Genomic DNA, 16,259 nt, shown 5'->3' with positions numbered 1-16,259 from the left:
AACTACGGAAGAACAATGCACCGAGACCGATCATAGTCGAGCTATGATGCTAGGCCGGATTAGGGTTACGATCATAGGCAGGCTATGAGGAGCATAGACTGACTACGATGGGGCATACCCAGGACATGACCGGATCATAGCCAGGCTACGAGCCGAGCATAGTCAGGATATGATGGAACTTAGTATTTAAGCACACTCGTTAACACTTGTAATTAGTTCTAGCTACTGTCTGTTACTTTCGGAATCAAAGCTACCCTACCTTTCAGAAACCCAGTTACCTTCTTAGTTCGTTAAGAAGCAGTCTTCTCTATCGATATCAGAATACCTTAAGCCCTTCCAGGCCTAAGCAGGATTGGCAGGACTTATCTGACAGTTCATCATCTCACCACCCACCTCTCATTGTCGTTCACGAGCGCCAATTCTTCCCTAAGCGAAGTCCTCTATCCTGCCTGTCGTTCAGCCGCCGAATCCAAAATGGCCACTACACAAAGTCAAATGCCCTCAGCCAAACGCGGGCTTTCCGCCGGTGCCGCCATTGTACTACCGTTGACAGAGTTCAACCTTGCTATCCATAACAAACGTGTACACCCAGTGAGTCTCTTTGATTAACCTGGAATCAGCCGTCTATATATGGATTTGTTCTGACGAAACCCTTCTGTCCAACAGCAAGAGCTGACCCACGAAACAATCCGCGAGTGGGCAGAAACAGCCAAGGCGACGCACCTATACCCTGTAGGACAAGTTGCTGATGGCTTGCCCTGCCTACTCGATGGTGATAAGCCCATTGAGGAGAACGCCTCGGAGGGCTTCTTTGAGGGTATAGAAGGCTCCACATCCTTACAGTCTACAACTCCGGCCAGTCGTGAACCGACCTGGAGAGTGCGGCCTTGGGCGCCGAACCCAGATGGAAGCAGAAACGTCGTGAATAAACCACTGGCGAGCGAAGCGACGAGGGTTGAGGGCTCGAGGACTGAGCAGGAGGACTGTGGGATACAGTCCGAGGATCACGAAGCGTCTAGTGACTGGGTTTTCCTAACAACGTCTCCTGCGTCAGGCGATACGATTATACTCCCAAACGTGACACCCAAGCAGAAGAGCGGTTCCGATACTTGAGGAGCTCGGGCAAGCTAATTGGACTGTTATGATGTCAGTTTTGTGTCTGCGCAATATACTCCTTCACTAAGGTCCTTCGATATCATGTTCATGTTCATTTGCCATGTGCATCTGAAGGAAGTCAGGACAAGCCGATTGAATGTTGTATTCGATTGGGTATAATTAGCGAGTATGCTTTGTTTCAATTGTGGTAGAGTATCTCTCCACCAAATCCCCAAGACAACGCCGTTCTTTCTATGCCAAAGCGTGCAACTGCCGTCTTAAATAAGACCTCTGATATAGCCCCAGCAGCCCCAGCCAGTCATATTATATAAGCCTTCTCGAGAAGATGGCTGCTTCCATATGCTCAGTGACGTCTTCTCCTAAGCCACCGAGCCATGAGATTCAGCACAAGCCTTGCGGTTTATAGTCCCTTCCCTTCAAAGCGACGCAAAGGCTCTCACGCTCCCTGCCGCGGCCCCTTTCTCACCTCCCGCAAACCCCTCAACTGGATACTTCCACTCCATAAACCTCGTCCAGCCTGCATAACAGTTAGCCTTCTGTTATCCCAGCCCACCACAGTAATAAAGGAAGAGAATCGGGGACCATACTCCAATAAGCACACCTCCGCCCCAAATACTTCCCGACAACCGGCACAAGCACCATCGTGAGCAACAGCTCGAGCTGCTCAATGCTTTCCTGCCACTCGGCCTCAGCATCCGAGGAGAAGTCTGAAAGCGATGAATCGAGGTCTGAGGCTGAAGTTGTTTCGGAGGGGAGTGAAGCAATCTCGTCCTCGTCTGTTGAGGTTGTGTAGGAGCGGGATCGGGGGACCATGTAGGCGGACGTTGTGAGGGAGGGGTCTGAAGCTGATGGAGAGTAGGACATGATGGCTATAAGTTTGTAGACCGCGCGTGGTGGTCTCTGGAGGGTTCGTGAGGCCGAGCGAGGTATGATGTCGTTGGGGTTGTGGTGTCGGTGGTGAGGTCCGGAGGTTTACGGAGGTTCGTTTGGGTTCTTGCGATGAGAGATGGATCGGTAGTGATTGAGAGAGAGACGAGCCAAGAATTTAAGCTGGGAGAGAATATGATAGAATTTCAAGCAGTGGCCCGCCTACCGCGTGAACGATTGCGATTCAACGGCGAGGTATACAGTTCAACTGGGTTGGAGAGGACAAGATGATGGATGTTGCTGCCTTGCTGCCTTACTGCCTGAGCTCTGCAACTATACCAGTCACGTGTAACTTGGTAATACGAGTACCAGCGTTGACTCATCTACCCCACGTGACGCTCCTCCGCGATAACAGGCTCGCCATCAAACTCAAAGCAACGGCGGAAAGGCGAGATATCGACCTCTGATCCGTTTGCAAAAGCATCATCTGAGTCTTGACCGGGTAAGATTTATATTTTCCCTTGAACACACCACCGGAGTCGCTTTATACCACACCTTTCTACCTTCCAATATGGCGGATACTGTACGTCACACCCTTGTTTTCTCTGTCCTGTCATTGTACCTTTACCGATCGCCCACATTTTCTTGTGCATTTCCAGCCAGTCGAGTCGGTGGCTGATCGCGTTACTCCTTTCTGTTCAACAACTTTTTGCCTGCTTTGTTGTTGCTTTCTCTCTCAGTAGCTTCTCTTTATCGCTCTCTCTGCTTTATCCGCCTTTTCTTTAATTCTTCTTGGCGCCCTTAAGGATAAATTCTTTCCTTCCCCCCCCCACTAACCTGTTATCTGAAGGCCGAACCAACAATTCAAAAACAACGCAAGTCCGTCGCATTCAGTGAGGGAACCGTCATTATGGATACGAACGGCGAGGTCACACAAAAGCTCGAGAAGCCTGTTGAGGAGCAAGGTACGCGGTCCAGCCAGCATCCACCCCCACCCACCAACAGCACCTCGGAGCCTCGAGAGCACAACGTTTCTAACATCCAACCCGCAACAACAACAGACAAGGCCGTTGACGAAGTCACCGATCTATTCAAGGGTCTGTCAAAAAAGAAGAAGACCAAGAAGCCCAAGGACGATGCCGCCGACGACGAAGCCCCCGCCGCCGCGGACGGCGAATTCGACCCCACAGCCCTGAAAAAGAAGAAGAAGAAGCCCAAGAAGGTCGACGCCGGCGACTTCGAGGCTAAGCTCGCCGAGGCCGGTATCGCAGAGAAGGAAACCGAGGAGAAGGAGACAGAAGTCCCCGAGGGCGACCTCGAGGCCGGCACGGGTATCTGGGCCCACGACGCAACCCAGGCGATCCCATACTCGCTACTCGTTTCGCGATTCTTCTCCCTCATCCAGAGTCACCACCCCGATCTCTTGTCCAGCGGAACTAAGAGCTACAAGATCCCCCCGCCGCAGTGTCTGCGTGAGGGTAACCGACGTACTATTTTCGCCAACATTGCCGATATCTGCAAGCGCATGAAGCGATCCGACGACCACGTTATGCAGTTCTTGTTCGCTGAATTGGGTACCAGTGGCAGTGTTGACGGAAGCAGACGTCTGGTTATCAAGGGTCGTTTCCAGCAGAAGCAGATTGAGAACGTTCTTAGACGGTATATCGGTACGTTTGCCATTTCCTTCCCCCTTTTGTCTTGGAAAATCTATGTGCTAATATATCTCAAACAGTCGAATATGTTACCTGCAAAACCTGCCGCAGTCCCGACACAGAGCTCAACAAGGGAGAGAACCGTCTGTACTTCGTCACCTGCAACTCGTGCGGTTCCCGCCGTTCCGTCGCTGCCATCAAGACCGGTTTCCGTGGCCAAGTCGGCCGCAGAAAGAGACAGGGTTAGATATAGTTTTATATCTAGGTTATGGTTGTGGCTTTTTAGCGGAGGTATACATGCGTCCGCCGGCGGAGGTAGAAAAATCATTTGCTTTTATCTATCTCTTGGCGAATGAAAAGTATTGCCGCTTTCCTTCCTCTTCTTCTCTCTTCCTTTCTCGCTCTCACGCTTTTCTCTTCTTTCTCTTCGAGCTTTTTCTATTTCTTCCATGTAAAGACATTTTTTATGTTTTTGATTCATTTGGATGAAGGATGATTGCGGGGTGTCGAAGCGGGCCTGATGAAAGTATGAAAAGCTATGGTGTCGAATGAACGGAATCAAAAAGCAAGAGACGACGTGAAGATTCTTTAGATTGGCATGATAGGTATATGGATTGATATGACTATAATCTTGCTTCTTTTTCAGTAAAAAGTACTATAATAGAGCGTGAGGGTCTGTATCTTGTAGGCTTCACCGCCGTATAAACATGAGTTTTATTTCTTGAGGTAAATCACTTGTGGGATGGGAATACAAAGACAGGGAAAAGCGCTACATAATTCATAACTGGTGTGCTGTACAAAAGGAAACCTAGAGACACGAGATGCACCTAGTGCAGCTTCGCGGCGCCGATTTGCATAGCAAATGCAGCAACATTCCGAGTTTGGAGGTACACAGTACCAGGCCCAATGAATTTGCATGCCAAACCCTCGCCTGCGCTCATGTTGGAGATAATACCTCCAGAGGCGACGCGCTCGAGCTTATATTGGCAGTTCCAGGCGACAAGATGGCCGTTATTCACGAAGTATGTTTCTCCCTCCACAAGCTAGAGACAGCGGCAATTAGCAAGATGATTCCGGGACCGTGCCTCGATGTATATCTGTCGAAAGCTTAGAGAACAGTAAGACTCACATCCTTCTTGACAATCGCGCCAAAACTCTGGATCCAGAGCAGGCCGTTCCCCCAGAATCTGTAAACGAAGAGACCCTCTCCAGAGAAGAACGTCTTGGCAAGGCCCTGTGTTTTGTGGTCATGGTTGATGCCGCTCGTGGCAGCAAGAAACCCGTCCCTGCCGACTCTCCACTCTTGGCCCTCACTCAGACGGAGAACGGAGATGTCGCCGAGCAATGTTGGCGCGATCAAGAGCTCTCCCGGCCCGGTGTATGTGGACATGGCCATTTCGCCTCCCGCGAAGAACTTCATCCACCCGAACGACAGGGTACCCTTAAGGGTCATCGTGGGAGACATGCCGATCATGACGCCTAGTACACCGTTAGAAGTATGGCTTGGCTGGATATGAAATAGGGAGCATAGAGGGAGAAGGCTGAGAACTAACCGGGTTTCACTTGGAGTGGGCATCCCACAGCCAGCTGTAGGGTTAGTAGAGAGTTGGTGTCCCGGTGGCTGATGCGGTAACTTCCACCATTGAAGGTTCCGATATCATCTCCAGCGGTAGATGTAGCTCCTGTAAAGGCTGCGCCGGCGCCGCTGCCGAGTGACTGCGACATTCGATGCGACACTTGGGGCGGTGGTGACTGAGGTAACGTAGCATAGGTTTTCTCGTTTATTTGGGGAGGCGGCGACTGTGGAAGGCCTGCATTCGGGGCGAACGCCGCCGCATTGTGGCTAGCATAGGTCTTTTCGCTTGCTGGAGGGCTTACGGAAGGCGGAGGAGGGAATTCTGGTTGCGAGGGGGGTTGTTGCGACGGAGGGGGAGGGTAACTGAAATTCAGTGGTGGGAAACCCGGCGAAGGCTGAGGAAAGCCGGAAGACGCTTGAGGAAACCCAGGTGAGGGCTGAGGGGGTGGGGGGAAAGCTATACGAGATGTGAGCTGCACGCAGGGAGGGGCTTCCAGGTCTGGCTCTGGAAACGTGCATGGGGCATTCTGAGATTCTGTGAAACACCAAGCTTAGTACATTATTGTCTGCATCAGATGAAGATGAACATACGGGAGTATGAGGTTCCTTGACTTGGAGGCGGGGGATAGTGGATTGGGTGTTGTGACATGGTGCGGGAGCTGTCTGCAACTTCTGCAGGAGCTTGATGTTGCTAGATTCAGTTTGTTGTTAGTTTAACTGTTAACAAACTGAGCATTGGTAAGGGGATTTATCCTAACACTGCTCTGTGTTCAAAGATGCAGGGTAAATGAGAGATACTGTTGTCTTTTCGAAAGAGAGAATGATGAGACTGGGAAGACTGGGGGCCAACAGAAGCGCTCTACAAGAAGCAGTGCTGCATACTCCGTATTTAAAGCTCCCAATCTCACATCACCGTGGGGCTGATGCTCGAGGCGCCAATTGCACGGGAGGACAGTCCCCAGTCGGCGCTTAGAGGCTACACCTGAATGGCAGATCGCTATGCAATTGGCTTCAACATTTTGGCGCCCGGTCAGAAACCAACCTTGAAAGTTGTCGAGCTAGCAAGTCCTGAGCAAAATCCAATTGGACGAACAAGGAGGGGTCATGGTTGGCGCCGAGAAGCAATTTGTTGCAACTGAGAGACCAAGCCGGCCGTGGAACACATGGTAATAGTCTAGGGTAATATGTACCTTTTCTACGAACGTGGAAAGACCAGCAAGTATTATCATTTATTATTATTCAATGGACCCTAGTAGGCTAATGCTTTCCATGAGATTCGACAGCCAAAGATGTCAACCCGCGCACAGCAAGGCTGCATATATATACCCATTTCGCTTGTACATCAAATTTGCTGTTAACCAATACCTTACTAGAGCGTCTTTCCAAAAGTTCGGTGACCTCACGACGCAGTCATCAACATATTTATGATGGTAACCGAGGACTCCAACTCCTTGGCTAAGTCTAAAGCCGTCTTTCCCAGATTATCTCGCTTCTGGCAGTCTGCTCCATGGTCCAACAGAAATCGTAGAACGTTCTCAGATCCGTGGTGTACTGCGAGCATCAACGCAGTACTGCCATCAGTATCTGTAGCTTCAATATCAGCTCCATTTGCCAACAGGAACTGAAGCATCCGGATATTGCCTTTCACAACAGCAGATAATAGAGGCGTGTTTCCATCGTGCGCCGTGTTGTTGATATCAGCTCCCCTTTCGAGAAGCAACGATGCAATATTCAGATGGTTCTCCTCACAGGCAGTATGGAAAGGTGTGAATCCACCTTCCCCACGCATTTCAAGCTCTGCACCATTTTCGAGAAGCAGAAGCGAGATTGCCTCGTGTCCTTGCCGAACAGCACATATCAACGGAGACAATCCGCTTTCTCTGACATAGATATTCGCATCAGCCCCATTGGCGAGTAGTCTTTTTGAGCCTTCCATATTGCCGGCGTCGGCCAGCTCCATAAGCGCGGTGCAACCGTTGATCTCAAGTGCATTGATGTCTGCGCCGCGTCGACAAAGGGTTTGAATTGCTGAGTTGCTGCTTGCAGTGTACACAAACAGTTTGGCTACCAGGTGTGGGTAGGTCTGGCCGATTTCGGCTAAACGAGCCAGAATCCAGTGGCAGAGCGCATCCTCCCTATTTCCAATTAACCATTCCAAGCAAACCTTCACGCATCTTTCATCATCATAGCCGTTTCGTTCAATTCCGGGAATGACCCATGCCAGAAAGGTGGGTTGGGCGCTGACCCACTCCAATTGCTCTCCGTCTGTCAAATGTGCTGGCCCCATCGAGTGCCCTGAACTCCCCAAAGGCAAGTACATGCCGTGTGGTTGTGTTTGTGAGCCTACGGTGTCGTTCTGCTGAGCTGTGAAATTCTTCGAGAACCCCAAGGCTTCTAGGAATGCCTTCATGCCTTGCCAGTCGCCTTTGGTATTGACTATGTGCCATGTAACCCAACCGAACTGTCTAGCATAGTTGAACCACCATTGCTGCTGGTCAAGAGAGCTCAACCATAGTGATGGTCTCCGAGATCCGAAACGGTTTGCCCTGACATCTGCTTCGAAGAGCGAGCGGGAAACCTTGAAACCTTTCTCGCGGACATTGACATCTTTATGGGCCATCGCTCGTTGAGAAAGAAGACCTAGCTCATAGACAGAACGCTCGAATTCTTGGCCTTCACATCGCTCACACAGCCATCGGACCATAGAGAACGCAGTATCCCATTCGTTCAAGCAAGAGCCACTGATAAGCCTCTCCACTCGCTCCCTTACACCCTTTGAATCAGCAGCGAGCTCCGGTAGAAGGTTTTGGTGTCTTAAGACTGGCACAATGCACAGCAGGGCATCTTCTCTCGTGCCTAAATTGCCATTCTCAAAGCAATCCACAAGCTCATCAATGCGAGTACATTGAGCAAGGAAACTGCTCTGCGACCTTGAGACAATGTCGGCATCCCAATCAGAGGCTTTGAGGTCTTCGAGAATGCTCATGAGGAACTGAATGTAGATATCCTGGGCGGCCATGACCTCCAATCTGTTCTCGGTCTTGACGACGAGGATTTCCTTGTTTTCTGAATGGCTGTCTGAGTAACAGCCGAATGTCTGCTCGGAAAAGGAGATCATCTTAGATGATACCATCTGGGCCTCCCTTTGCCGAAAAATCCATTTGTGAAAGTATAGATCTGTTGCTTCAGCGCTAGCCTCGGACTTAGTAAGCCCTACTGATCGACCGAGGCCATTCTGCAACCACTTTGGATTAGATTTCAGCAGTGAGTAGGTCCAAAGCCCAAGTATGGCCTCCAGCTCGTGCGTGTCGACCCTCCATTGAAAAGTATCGTTTGATCGTTTGAGAACAATGGGATATGTCTCCAAGGAAGAGCCCGTGGATTTGTAATCGTGAGTTTGGCATGCAAAGGAGAGCTCAAAGCTGCAAGTGCTCCCGGGAAGTTCCTTCCATCTCGAGACCATTTCCATTGTCGCCTCGATCGTACATGCCAAGTCTTGTGCCACCTGTCGGATTGGGAGGTCGTCCCAGTTCATGCATTCGTGGATACCGGAGCAAGAGGTGAGCTCTGCTAATCGAGCACGTGTCTTTATAAGTCTTGCTCCACGGCCGGAGGGCTGAGTGGTGATTATAGAGGTATCACTGGTAGAGCATGACCCGGATCGAGACCGGGCAGTTTGATGCACAAGGCTCGAGACAAGGCGAAACGACTCAACTTCCTCAAGGCGAAAGGCAAAGCAATCTAGCTCTTGTTGGTTGTGAGAAAGCAGTTCCTGGTCCGCTTTGCTAAAATTATTTCCGTCTGAGCCGATTCGTTTTGTCCTCAGGCATGTGCGAACTACAGCCATCAGAAGTGTGGACCCGACGTCCGCTATTATAACCGAGGGGTGAAGGCCACGGAGACCAACAAATTGCAGTATAAAACCGAGCATTGTGACGCAGATGGTAAAGATGAGCATTGGTCCCCTTCCTTTTGGTGAGGGACTGCGGACGGATTTCACATATGTTAAACCCCGCGTGAGTTGAGCACTCGGGCCTTCGTTGACGGCGAGAAAGGCCCCGAAATCTTGATCTCCAATTGTCTGCCGCCCGGGTTGCAACCAGTAGATCTTACTGGGGGTTGTTGGAGATGCACGATACTCGGTTGAAGAGCGTTCGAGCATGAAGGCGCAAAGAAACATGCCTATGCTTAGGGTTATTGACCCACAAAGATAGAGTGGGAAAGCATAACTGTCGGACGCCTTCTCGCTGTTTTCGAAAAGGCCTGTATACCAATATACAGTCATGGCTGCGTAAGCGAGTGTGCCTAAAATGGCTAATAAGTACCTCTCAATAACAAATGACTTGACGACCTGGAGCATACCTCCTTGCATGACAATACCCAGCAAAGCTGCAGCCCAAAACCACCCTGGCCCTCTCCTTTTGATACCCTTGTTCAACGATAAATTAGGGATGTCAAGACCCGGGCTCTTCTCATCAAGAGCCCATTTCCCATCATGCTCAGACCAAGCACCTTCCCGAATCGCCTCTCGAAGGGTTCCAAGCTTGTAGGATGTCTCCTTTGTACACAAGTCCACCTCCTCCCATACCATAACCTCCAGAAGCCTGGGCCTGCCAGGTACCCTAGAGATGCCACCATTGTTGAACAGCTCTGCAGTGGCATCAGAGACGCATGATAGAAGCTCATTCTCTGCTTCTCCGGGAGCCTCATTGGCCCGACCCACAAACGCTCGAAGAGAGGAGGTTCCGCAAATACGAATGACAGATACCACGGCTGTGAGAATTCCGAGTGGTGAGAGGGCGAATATGAGGTTATCGAGAAGGCTGGTTGATTCAGAGAGGTATTGCTTGGTGAGGCGTTCGCCAAAGAGGGCGACAAGAGGGGCCTGATTGCAGCATTAGGTGGTTTGAAACGAACAATGTCTAACTGGTTGTTGGTTTGTTTGACTATGGGGTGCAAGAGGCCACATACCAAGTCTGTAGCAAAATTATCAGCAAATTCTTCCCACCCCTCAGCCGACACGGCTCCAAAGAGAGATATGAAGACAAAGCAGTGCCAGAGCGCCATAGTATATATCAACGTCCAGGGTCGAAAACAACAACAGATAGACCGTCGGAAACGTTCTCCATTATTTTCACAGGAAAAGCGCGAACAGGGGCTGAGCCTGACATTATATTTCCAACGAGGCTGGACGAGCCATGTCGGCCTTGAGGGTCGCCTCGCGCGCGCCCCTCATCAGCAACTTGACTGCGGCATCAAGCTAGAACAAGCCAATGAACTTGCGCAACCCCAGTTACATTGGGGGTTGTTGGTGTTTTGCATCGCAATGTTGGAGAATGAAAATCTACGAGTGGGTACTGCCACGTTTGCCGGCGCTTATGTGCAGCGACTCCTTATTATAGAATGAAGGCGCCAGTCTGAAACACGAACGGTTGAAGACGGTGCGCCAGCTGCTAATCGAGGACTTTTCAAGCAGATGTCACTTACTTGTTTCTTTTCCTAGTGATATTATGGACCAAAAAAACGCCGCGTTGCAGACAGATACCCTAAAGCCAAGTTTGACACTTGGAGACTGGCCCGTAACTATTCCGTGGAGAGCAGACGATTAACTCTTCCTAGGCCACCAAGATCTCTTGGTGAGGCCTTCATAAAACAAGAATAGGATAATTCAAACCACCAACGCCATTCCCATGAAACCGATGAGGCGACAGAAAACTGGAGGACGAAGCGCAGCTCGCGTTCGACTCTAGAAACAAATGGCAAACCAGGCCATAGTTGTGAAAGATGGATTAGAAAATGCTGTTGACGATGTTGGAACCAATTGTAGCACCGGCGCCAAAGATCGCTGCGATGATTGGCTTTGTTAGTTTCCCAGAACTGTCAAGCGAGAAGAGGACATCACAAGAACGGCTTACCAGCATTGCCCATCTTCTTGCCGAACTTCTTGCCGTGTTCCTCGAACTTGTTGGCCTTTCCAGGTGTGGATGGAGAGCCACTCTGGCTGACTTCAAGCGGCATGTTTCCGTAGCCGGAACCTGATGGAGCGGGCTTCTCGTCTAGGACATTGACGTAGCTACGGGGGAATATACCCTCCAGGTTCGTACGCTCGTTGCGACCACGCCACCCTATGATAGATTAATGACCGGCTAACAACGGAGTTATCAAGGAAATCAGCATACAGTCGGCATTCATATGCTCAAGAACTTGCACACGATCGTGCGGTTGCAGAGCAAGGTCCCCAGGGTCTGTTGGACTGTATGCATAAAGTGCCGAGGCAATGGAAAGGATGGTCGGAGCCTGCGGATAAGCAGGAGGTGGGCTCGCATAATGCTGCTGAGGTGGGGGTGGGTTCATTCCATATTGCGCCTTTTCGTTCAAAGTGGTGTTGGCAAATTGGGTGGTCGGGGGTGAGTACGGAGCGGGGGAAGGTAGGGTCTGTGTTGGAACTGGTTGCTGCACTGGAGATGGGTCTGACGGCGCCGACACTTGACGCTGACTCTCAGTTGTGCTGGGAGAGTTGGGTAGCTGTGATAGAATGGACGAGAGCTGCTGAGTAGTAATAACTGCGGATTCTGCGAGAAACTCCAACTCCTAAAACACAGAAAAATATTAGAACACACGACACAAGACCGAGATGTCATACGGCAAATCAAGGGGTTATCGTACCGATCGGACATTACGGAGCGACCGGTTGGTCAGGGCCGAGTAGAACGTCTCTTGAGACGCCATGACAGGCTTGGAAATGGACGGAAAGGCAAATGCAGGGTATCAGGCAGAAGAAATTGGTATAGTAAAGATGGACAAGCAAAAGAAAACGACTCCAAACGAGGAGACTATTGCAAAGTTGTTGGTTGACGATGGGATGGATGGGTGGTTGATGTTTTAGTACATGGGGCCGAGACAGGGACGACACGGTCGCTGGCCTGAGGCCGAATCAGGCTCCAGGCAGAACAATTGGAGATGATTGATTCCGGCTCTTGTCTCCTCAGGGCCTCAGGCACCGCCCATAGATTTATGAATCACAATGAATAATAATCCACCAATTGCCTCAGCCACACTCACCATTTCACTTGGCTTTGTTACTTCAAGATGTGCCCACGTTGTATTGAGGTCGGGGACCCAAAGTGGAAGGCATTCAATACTAAGGTTTGCTTTGTACTTAATGGCCGTGGGCTTTACAGATCCTCGATGTCCGGCTTATATCCACGTCCTACTCTATACTTTGGCACTGATCGCATGCGACTGCGAGAGCGCCTTTGCCGATGAAGCGTTATTTGCCCCTACAAATTGAACCAAGGATACCCGATCCATGGTGTTGTCCCTCTGATCACCGATGGCAAACGTGACATTTGCCTCTTTGAAGGCTTCGTTCCAGAGCGATTTGACTCAAAGCCAAGTGATGTCAGCCACACTAACCCCAAATAAGGCTAGCGCTTTCCGCCCCATCCAAACTCCGCCATCAAAGGCTCGAGAAACTTCTGTGTCATCGATATAAATACGGTGGACCGCCTTGAGGCTTGAACATCTCTTCTCCCAAACCTCACGCGATCGAACTCTTCACCCGCCACGCTCTCTACCGATAGACCACATAGACCGATATACCGTCTTCTTTCTTTCAATCGATTCTCCATAAATACCGCAACCATGAGCGACTGGGATTCTGTTACTCGCATTGGCACTAAGCACCGCTCCGGCCCCGCTCCCCGCGAGACCGTCGTTAAGGGCAAAAGCGCTCTGAACGCCGCCCAGCGCTCCGGCCTTGTTATTGGAACTGAGAAGAAGTACGCTTCTGGCAATGCTGTAAGTACTATGTAGCCTTCCGGGGACCTTGGTTTATCTTGTCCGCCGCCCTTGCTAACCCCTCCTTCCAGGCCGGACGTGCAGGCGCCGTTGAAGGCCAACACCTGACCAAGGTCGACCGCAGCGACGACATCGTTAAGCCCAAGACCGTCGGCCTGCAAGTTGCCGACGCTATCAAGAAGCGTCGAACCGACGAGGGATACAAGATGACACAGAAGGAGCTCGCCACCAAGTGCAACACCACCGTCACCGTCATCCAAGACTTCGAGAGGGGAACAGCCACGCCAGACCAGAAGGTGCTTAGCGCTATGGAGCGTGTGCTGAACGTCAAGCTAAGGGGCAACGACATCGGAGCCGAGAAGTTCCCTAAGAAGAAGTAAATCGACCGGGGGTGAGCCCGCGACTTTTTCTATGGGAAGGGGGGACATTTGTTGATGAATTTCTCCTGTTTTCTCTTCTTCTTCGGCCTTTATGTCCCAGGCCTTTTTCGGTTGTTATGTTACGCCTTCATTGAATGATATGACACATCTTTGCCCTCCGTGATTTTGGTCTGCGTTAGAAGAGCGTCAACCTGGTGTTGAAATGATTAGACCTAAGCCAACAGTTTTCGTCAAAATGAATACAATTTACCTACGAGCCCAAGATACAGTGAAGTAAGAATTTTTTTTATTAGGACACGAAAAGCGACCCTGAAATAGACTATGATACCAACTCCGTCTTATCATGGAATAGATGAAATGTAACTCATGACTTCAATCACCCCAGGACCTCCTTGTAAGTACTCACCACCCTGTGGTCATCTCTTTTCTGTGCTTTTGTTGGAAACAAATATATGCCATCACTTCATGACACATCAAGAGATGCATAAACTAGGAAAAGTATTCTACCATCATCTAACATCATGCAATTCACCGTCTCAGTTGCTCCCTCTCGACCTCGTACATAAAGTCAAAGTAGGGCTTGTCGAAGTGGTGCACGCGGACGTAACCGTCCTCTCCGCCTGAGGCGTAGGCGGTGCCGGCGGGGTGGACGTGGATAGTGTTGAGAGGGCCGAAGTGACCCCTGACACGGCCGATCTCGTCCTCGAAAACCTTGTGGTAGAAGCGAGCCTCGAATTTACCCTGGCGGGCGGATGTTGTCGTGACATCCATGGCGGCTTGACCACCTCCTAGAATCACGTAGTCTTTCTTGGGTGTGATGGCGGCGCTGTTCAGTGGTGTGTCGGCGACGTAGGTCTTCATGATGGCGAGGTTACGGGCGGACATGAGCTGTGGATTGTTAGTGTCGGTTGAGATGCAATATACGGAAACTGCATTACCTTGGCGGACTTGTCCTTGGAGGCAGTGAGGAAGTAGGTGCGGTCGGGGGAGAATTGGAGATCGTTGATCTGGTGGTCGAACTCGTGGGCCTGGACGTTTTCCAGCTGCTCACCGGTCTAAAACAGCACACTTAGCATACAACATCACCTTCCAATCGTCAAGTCGTCTCGTACCTTTCCATCGTACTGGCTGACACTTCCATCTTCGTGACCAGCGATGATGTACTTGGCCAGATAACTCCACCCGGCAACTGTGGCCTTGCTCTCTGTGCAGGTAATCTTCAGGCTGGGCTCTTCGGCCTGGTTCGTGAAATCATCGTCGTAGTTGATATCCAGCACATTGATCGTACCCAGAAAACCCATACGCTTCTCCGTCACGGCCAGAAGTTTGCTTCCATCCGGAGTGAATTCGACCCGCTTAACGGCTGTAGGGAACTCCCACACCTTCACGCACTCGCCAGTCTTAACGTTCCATAAGCGCACGGAGTTGTCTGCAGAGCCGGTCGCGAGGAGAATAGTGTTGGGGCTGACATCGACAGTCCAGATAGCACCGAGATGTCCGGCGTAGGTACCAAGTCGTTCACCGTTGGCTGACCACCAAGCGCACACAATCTTGTCTTTGGCTACCGAGAATAGAAGATCGCCGTCGCGGTTGAATTTGATCTGGTTGAGGGACCGTTCCTGGAAGAAAGAAAGAGGTCAGCGACTCGTCACAAAGTGTCAGAGGCACCAGGAGAACTCGAGCAGTCTCTTCTGGACCTGTCCGGGGAAAACGCACATGGCCCGCAAGCAAAATAGGTCTCATTTTGGCCGAACAATATGGAATTTAATCGAGGTCGCGGCGGGGGTAAAAAATCCTCAGTCACAGATGAATAGTCTCTGTGACACACCAGGCTGGCACTGCAAGTTGAGGCTGATTGTCTGGCGGGGTTGATTGCGGCGGCGTTTCTCTTAACTTCACCCGTCAAGTTCACGAATTTCCATCGCACAGTCCGCGGGCCCATGCCAAGACCTTTCCCAATGGGCTCTTTCTTTCTGACCCAGCGTACCGGAGCTCAAGATTTTCCGGTATCTCTGTATTGAGTCATGTGATCCAAACAGCCCTCTGGAACTTCCGAGGCCATCCTCAACCAGGGAAAGTGTGATCGACGCCAGCCTCGGCCTGCTGATGTCAGCGCCCGCCTCCGTGGAGCCAATAAACATTGAGCATTGTCGGAGATTCCCGTGCGCAAGCCGGAGCAAAGGGAAGAAAAAAGCATGAGCATGAGCCTGTATACAATCGAAAAGGGGACCTTGATGAAGGCTGAGAAGCTGCTGCTGTGTTAATTGACACCTTCTAGGCGCTGCCCTTATTCAGTCATCAAATTTACTGTCCATATTATCCATTTGCATTTCAAATTGGCTCCGCTAGATTGACCTTTTCCTATCTGCCCACCAGTTCTCCGGCGCGCTGCACCCGAAAGGAGCAATTGATGCCATATCCCCCCGCCTATTCGGCGACCGTACCCCGCTGTGCTGCTCGAGCAAAGAGCTTCGGCCTGCATCCGAGGGTTCAGCGTCAATCAACTGACTTTCGCCAATTTTCTCTCTGGGACACATCCTTTCTCTCATCTTCCCCTGCTCGACGCGGGTTTTTGACTCTTTGTCGTCGGACATCAACCTTTCCCCGACGTTGTTCGGAAAACTTCAGATACTTTCCCGACGTACAGTGCCAGACCCCTCGTCTTTTTTCTAGCACCAGAATCGCCATGGCGGCCGAAAAGATCGATGGCACCCAGATCGCGAAGGATATCCGCGCGGGGTTGAAGAGTGAGATTCAGCAGATCCAGCAGTCTAACCCTCGATTCAAACCCAGCCTTGTCATCTTTCAGGGTACGTATAATCTCTACCTCTATGAGAGCTATTAGGAAAACACTGACGGTGCAATTCA

General features: G+C 50.8%; 8 protein-coding genes across 8 annotated transcripts; 4 read left to right on the top strand and 4 right to left on the bottom strand.

The window, feature by feature from the left end:
* The first annotated feature begins 344 nt into the window (after nt 1-344).
* On the top strand, nt 345-1,241 carry BJX68DRAFT_250540 (uncharacterized protein). Its single transcript, XM_071042269.1, has 2 exons — nt 345-591; nt 667-1,241. The coding sequence occupies exons 1-2, from the start codon at nt 475-477 to the stop codon at nt 1,111-1,113; spliced, it is 564 nt and encodes a 187-aa protein (XP_070892163.1). The 5' UTR covers nt 345-474; the 3' UTR covers nt 1,114-1,241.
* Nucleotides 1,242-2,252, bottom strand: BJX68DRAFT_250538 (uncharacterized protein). Its single transcript, XM_071042268.1, has 2 exons — nt 1,704-2,252; nt 1,242-1,633 (listed from the first exon to the last, which is right to left on the bottom strand). Exons 1-2 carry the CDS (start codon nt 1,978-1,980, stop codon nt 1,533-1,535), a joined length of 378 nt encoding a protein of 125 aa, XP_070892162.1. The 5' UTR covers nt 1,981-2,252; the 3' UTR covers nt 1,242-1,532.
* Nucleotides 2,253-2,554: 302 nt separating this feature from the next.
* On the top strand, nt 2,555-3,882 carry BJX68DRAFT_259874 (translation initiation factor eIF2 subunit beta; the record flags this gene model as incomplete). Its single annotated transcript, XM_071043781.1, has 4 exons — nt 2,555-2,566; nt 2,834-2,948; nt 3,045-3,650; nt 3,716-3,882. The coding sequence occupies 4 exons, from the start codon at nt 2,555-2,557 to the stop codon at nt 3,880-3,882; spliced, it is 900 nt and encodes a 299-aa protein (XP_070892161.1).
* Nucleotides 3,883-4,308: 426 nt separating this feature from the next.
* Nucleotides 4,309-6,182, bottom strand: BJX68DRAFT_250534 (AIM24 family protein). Its single transcript, XM_071042267.1, has 5 exons — nt 5,970-6,182; nt 5,803-5,902; nt 5,189-5,746; nt 4,765-5,114; nt 4,309-4,678 (listed from the first exon to the last, which is right to left on the bottom strand). Exons 2-5 carry the CDS (start codon nt 5,858-5,860, stop codon nt 4,463-4,465), a joined length of 1,182 nt encoding a protein of 393 aa, XP_070892160.1. The 5' UTR covers nt 5,861-5,902; nt 5,970-6,182; the 3' UTR covers nt 4,309-4,462.
* Nucleotides 6,183-9,662: 3,480 nt separating this feature from the next.
* BJX68DRAFT_259872 (uncharacterized protein) lies at nt 9,663-10,100 on the top strand (the record flags this gene model as incomplete). Its single annotated transcript, XM_071043780.1, has 2 exons — nt 9,663-9,757; nt 9,812-10,100. 2 exons carry the CDS (start codon nt 9,663-9,665, stop codon nt 10,098-10,100), a joined length of 384 nt encoding a protein of 127 aa, XP_070892159.1.
* Nucleotides 10,101-10,477: 377 nt separating this feature from the next.
* On the bottom strand, nt 10,478-12,087 carry BJX68DRAFT_34980 (SH3 domain-containing protein). Its single transcript, XM_071049019.1, has 4 exons — nt 11,878-12,087; nt 11,391-11,802; nt 11,127-11,336; nt 10,478-11,056 (listed from the first exon to the last, which is right to left on the bottom strand). The coding sequence occupies exons 1-4, from the start codon at nt 11,938-11,940 to the stop codon at nt 11,001-11,003; spliced, it is 741 nt and encodes a 246-aa protein (XP_070892158.1). The 5' UTR covers nt 11,941-12,087; the 3' UTR covers nt 10,478-11,000.
* Nucleotides 12,088-12,570: 483 nt separating this feature from the next.
* mbf1 (multiprotein-bridging factor 1) lies at nt 12,571-13,668 on the top strand. Its single transcript, XM_071049018.1, has 2 exons — nt 12,571-13,011; nt 13,083-13,668. The coding sequence occupies exons 1-2, from the start codon at nt 12,856-12,858 to the stop codon at nt 13,389-13,391; spliced, it is 465 nt and encodes a 154-aa protein (XP_070892157.1). The 5' UTR covers nt 12,571-12,855; the 3' UTR covers nt 13,392-13,668.
* A 251-nt stretch (nt 13,669-13,919) lies between these two features.
* Nucleotides 13,920-15,134, bottom strand: tif34 (translation initiation factor eIF3 subunit i; the record flags this gene model as incomplete). The annotated part of the gene is made up of 4 exons (XM_071047469.1): nt 13,920-14,279; nt 14,330-14,446; nt 14,504-15,010; nt 15,108-15,134. The coding sequence occupies 4 exons, from the start codon at nt 15,132-15,134 to the stop codon at nt 13,920-13,922; spliced, it is 1,011 nt and encodes a 336-aa protein (XP_070892156.1).
* Between the last annotated feature and the right edge of the window lie 1,125 nt (nt 15,135-16,259).

This window comes from Aspergillus pseudodeflectus, assembly GCF_044049435.1.
Source record: "Aspergillus pseudodeflectus strain CBS 756.74 chromosome Unknown BJX68scaffold_112, whole genome shotgun sequence".
In the NCBI taxonomy this organism is placed as follows: domain Eukaryota; kingdom Fungi; phylum Ascomycota; class Eurotiomycetes; order Eurotiales; family Aspergillaceae; genus Aspergillus; species Aspergillus pseudodeflectus.
The sequence above is the reverse complement of the archived record's forward strand: the minus strand, read 5'-3'. Positions and strand labels throughout refer to the sequence as shown.

Excerpts from the sequence above, each read along its gene's own strand:
- BJX68DRAFT_250540 (XM_071042269.1), top strand. The coding sequence starts at position 475 with ATGGCCACTACACAAAGTCAAATGCCCTCAGCCAAACGCGGGCTTTCC. Across the intron at positions 592-666 it reads ATAACAAACGTGTACACCCA|CAAGAGCTGACCCACGAAAC; the intron begins GTGAGTCTCTTT and ends TCTGTCCAACAG.
- BJX68DRAFT_250538 (XM_071042268.1), bottom strand. The coding sequence starts at position 1,980 with ATGTCCTACTCTCCATCAGCTTCAGACCCCTCCCTCACAACGTCCGCC. Across the intron at positions 1,634-1,703 it reads GCGGAGGTGTGCTTATTGGA|GCTGGACGAGGTTTATGGAG; the intron begins GTATGGTCCCCG and ends ACTGTTATGCAG.
- BJX68DRAFT_250534 (XM_071042267.1), bottom strand. The coding sequence starts at position 5,860 with ATGTCACAACACCCAATCCACTATCCCCCGCCTCCAAGTCAAGGAACC. Across the intron at positions 5,115-5,188 it reads CCCACTCCAAGTGAAACCCG|GCGTCATGATCGGCATGTCT; the intron begins GTTAGTTCTCAG and ends ACGGTGTACTAG. Across the intron at positions 4,679-4,764 it reads GCGCGATTGTCAAGAAGGAT|CTTGTGGAGGGAGAAACATA; the intron begins GTGAGTCTTACT and ends CGCTGTCTCTAG.
- BJX68DRAFT_34980 (XM_071049019.1), bottom strand. The coding sequence starts at position 11,940 with ATGGCGTCTCAAGAGACGTTCTACTCGGCCCTGACCAACCGGTCGCTC. Across the intron at positions 11,337-11,390 it reads TGAGCATATGAATGCCGACT|GGTGGCGTGGTCGCAACGAG; the intron begins GTATGCTGATTT and ends AATCTATCATAG. Across the intron at positions 11,057-11,126 it reads CAAGAAGATGGGCAATGCTG|CGATCTTTGGCGCCGGTGCT; the intron begins GTAAGCCGTTCT and ends CAATCATCGCAG.
- mbf1 (XM_071049018.1), top strand. The coding sequence starts at position 12,856 with ATGAGCGACTGGGATTCTGTTACTCGCATTGGCACTAAGCACCGCTCC. Across the intron at positions 13,012-13,082 it reads AGTACGCTTCTGGCAATGCT|GCCGGACGTGCAGGCGCCGT; the intron begins GTAAGTACTATG and ends CCCTCCTTCCAG.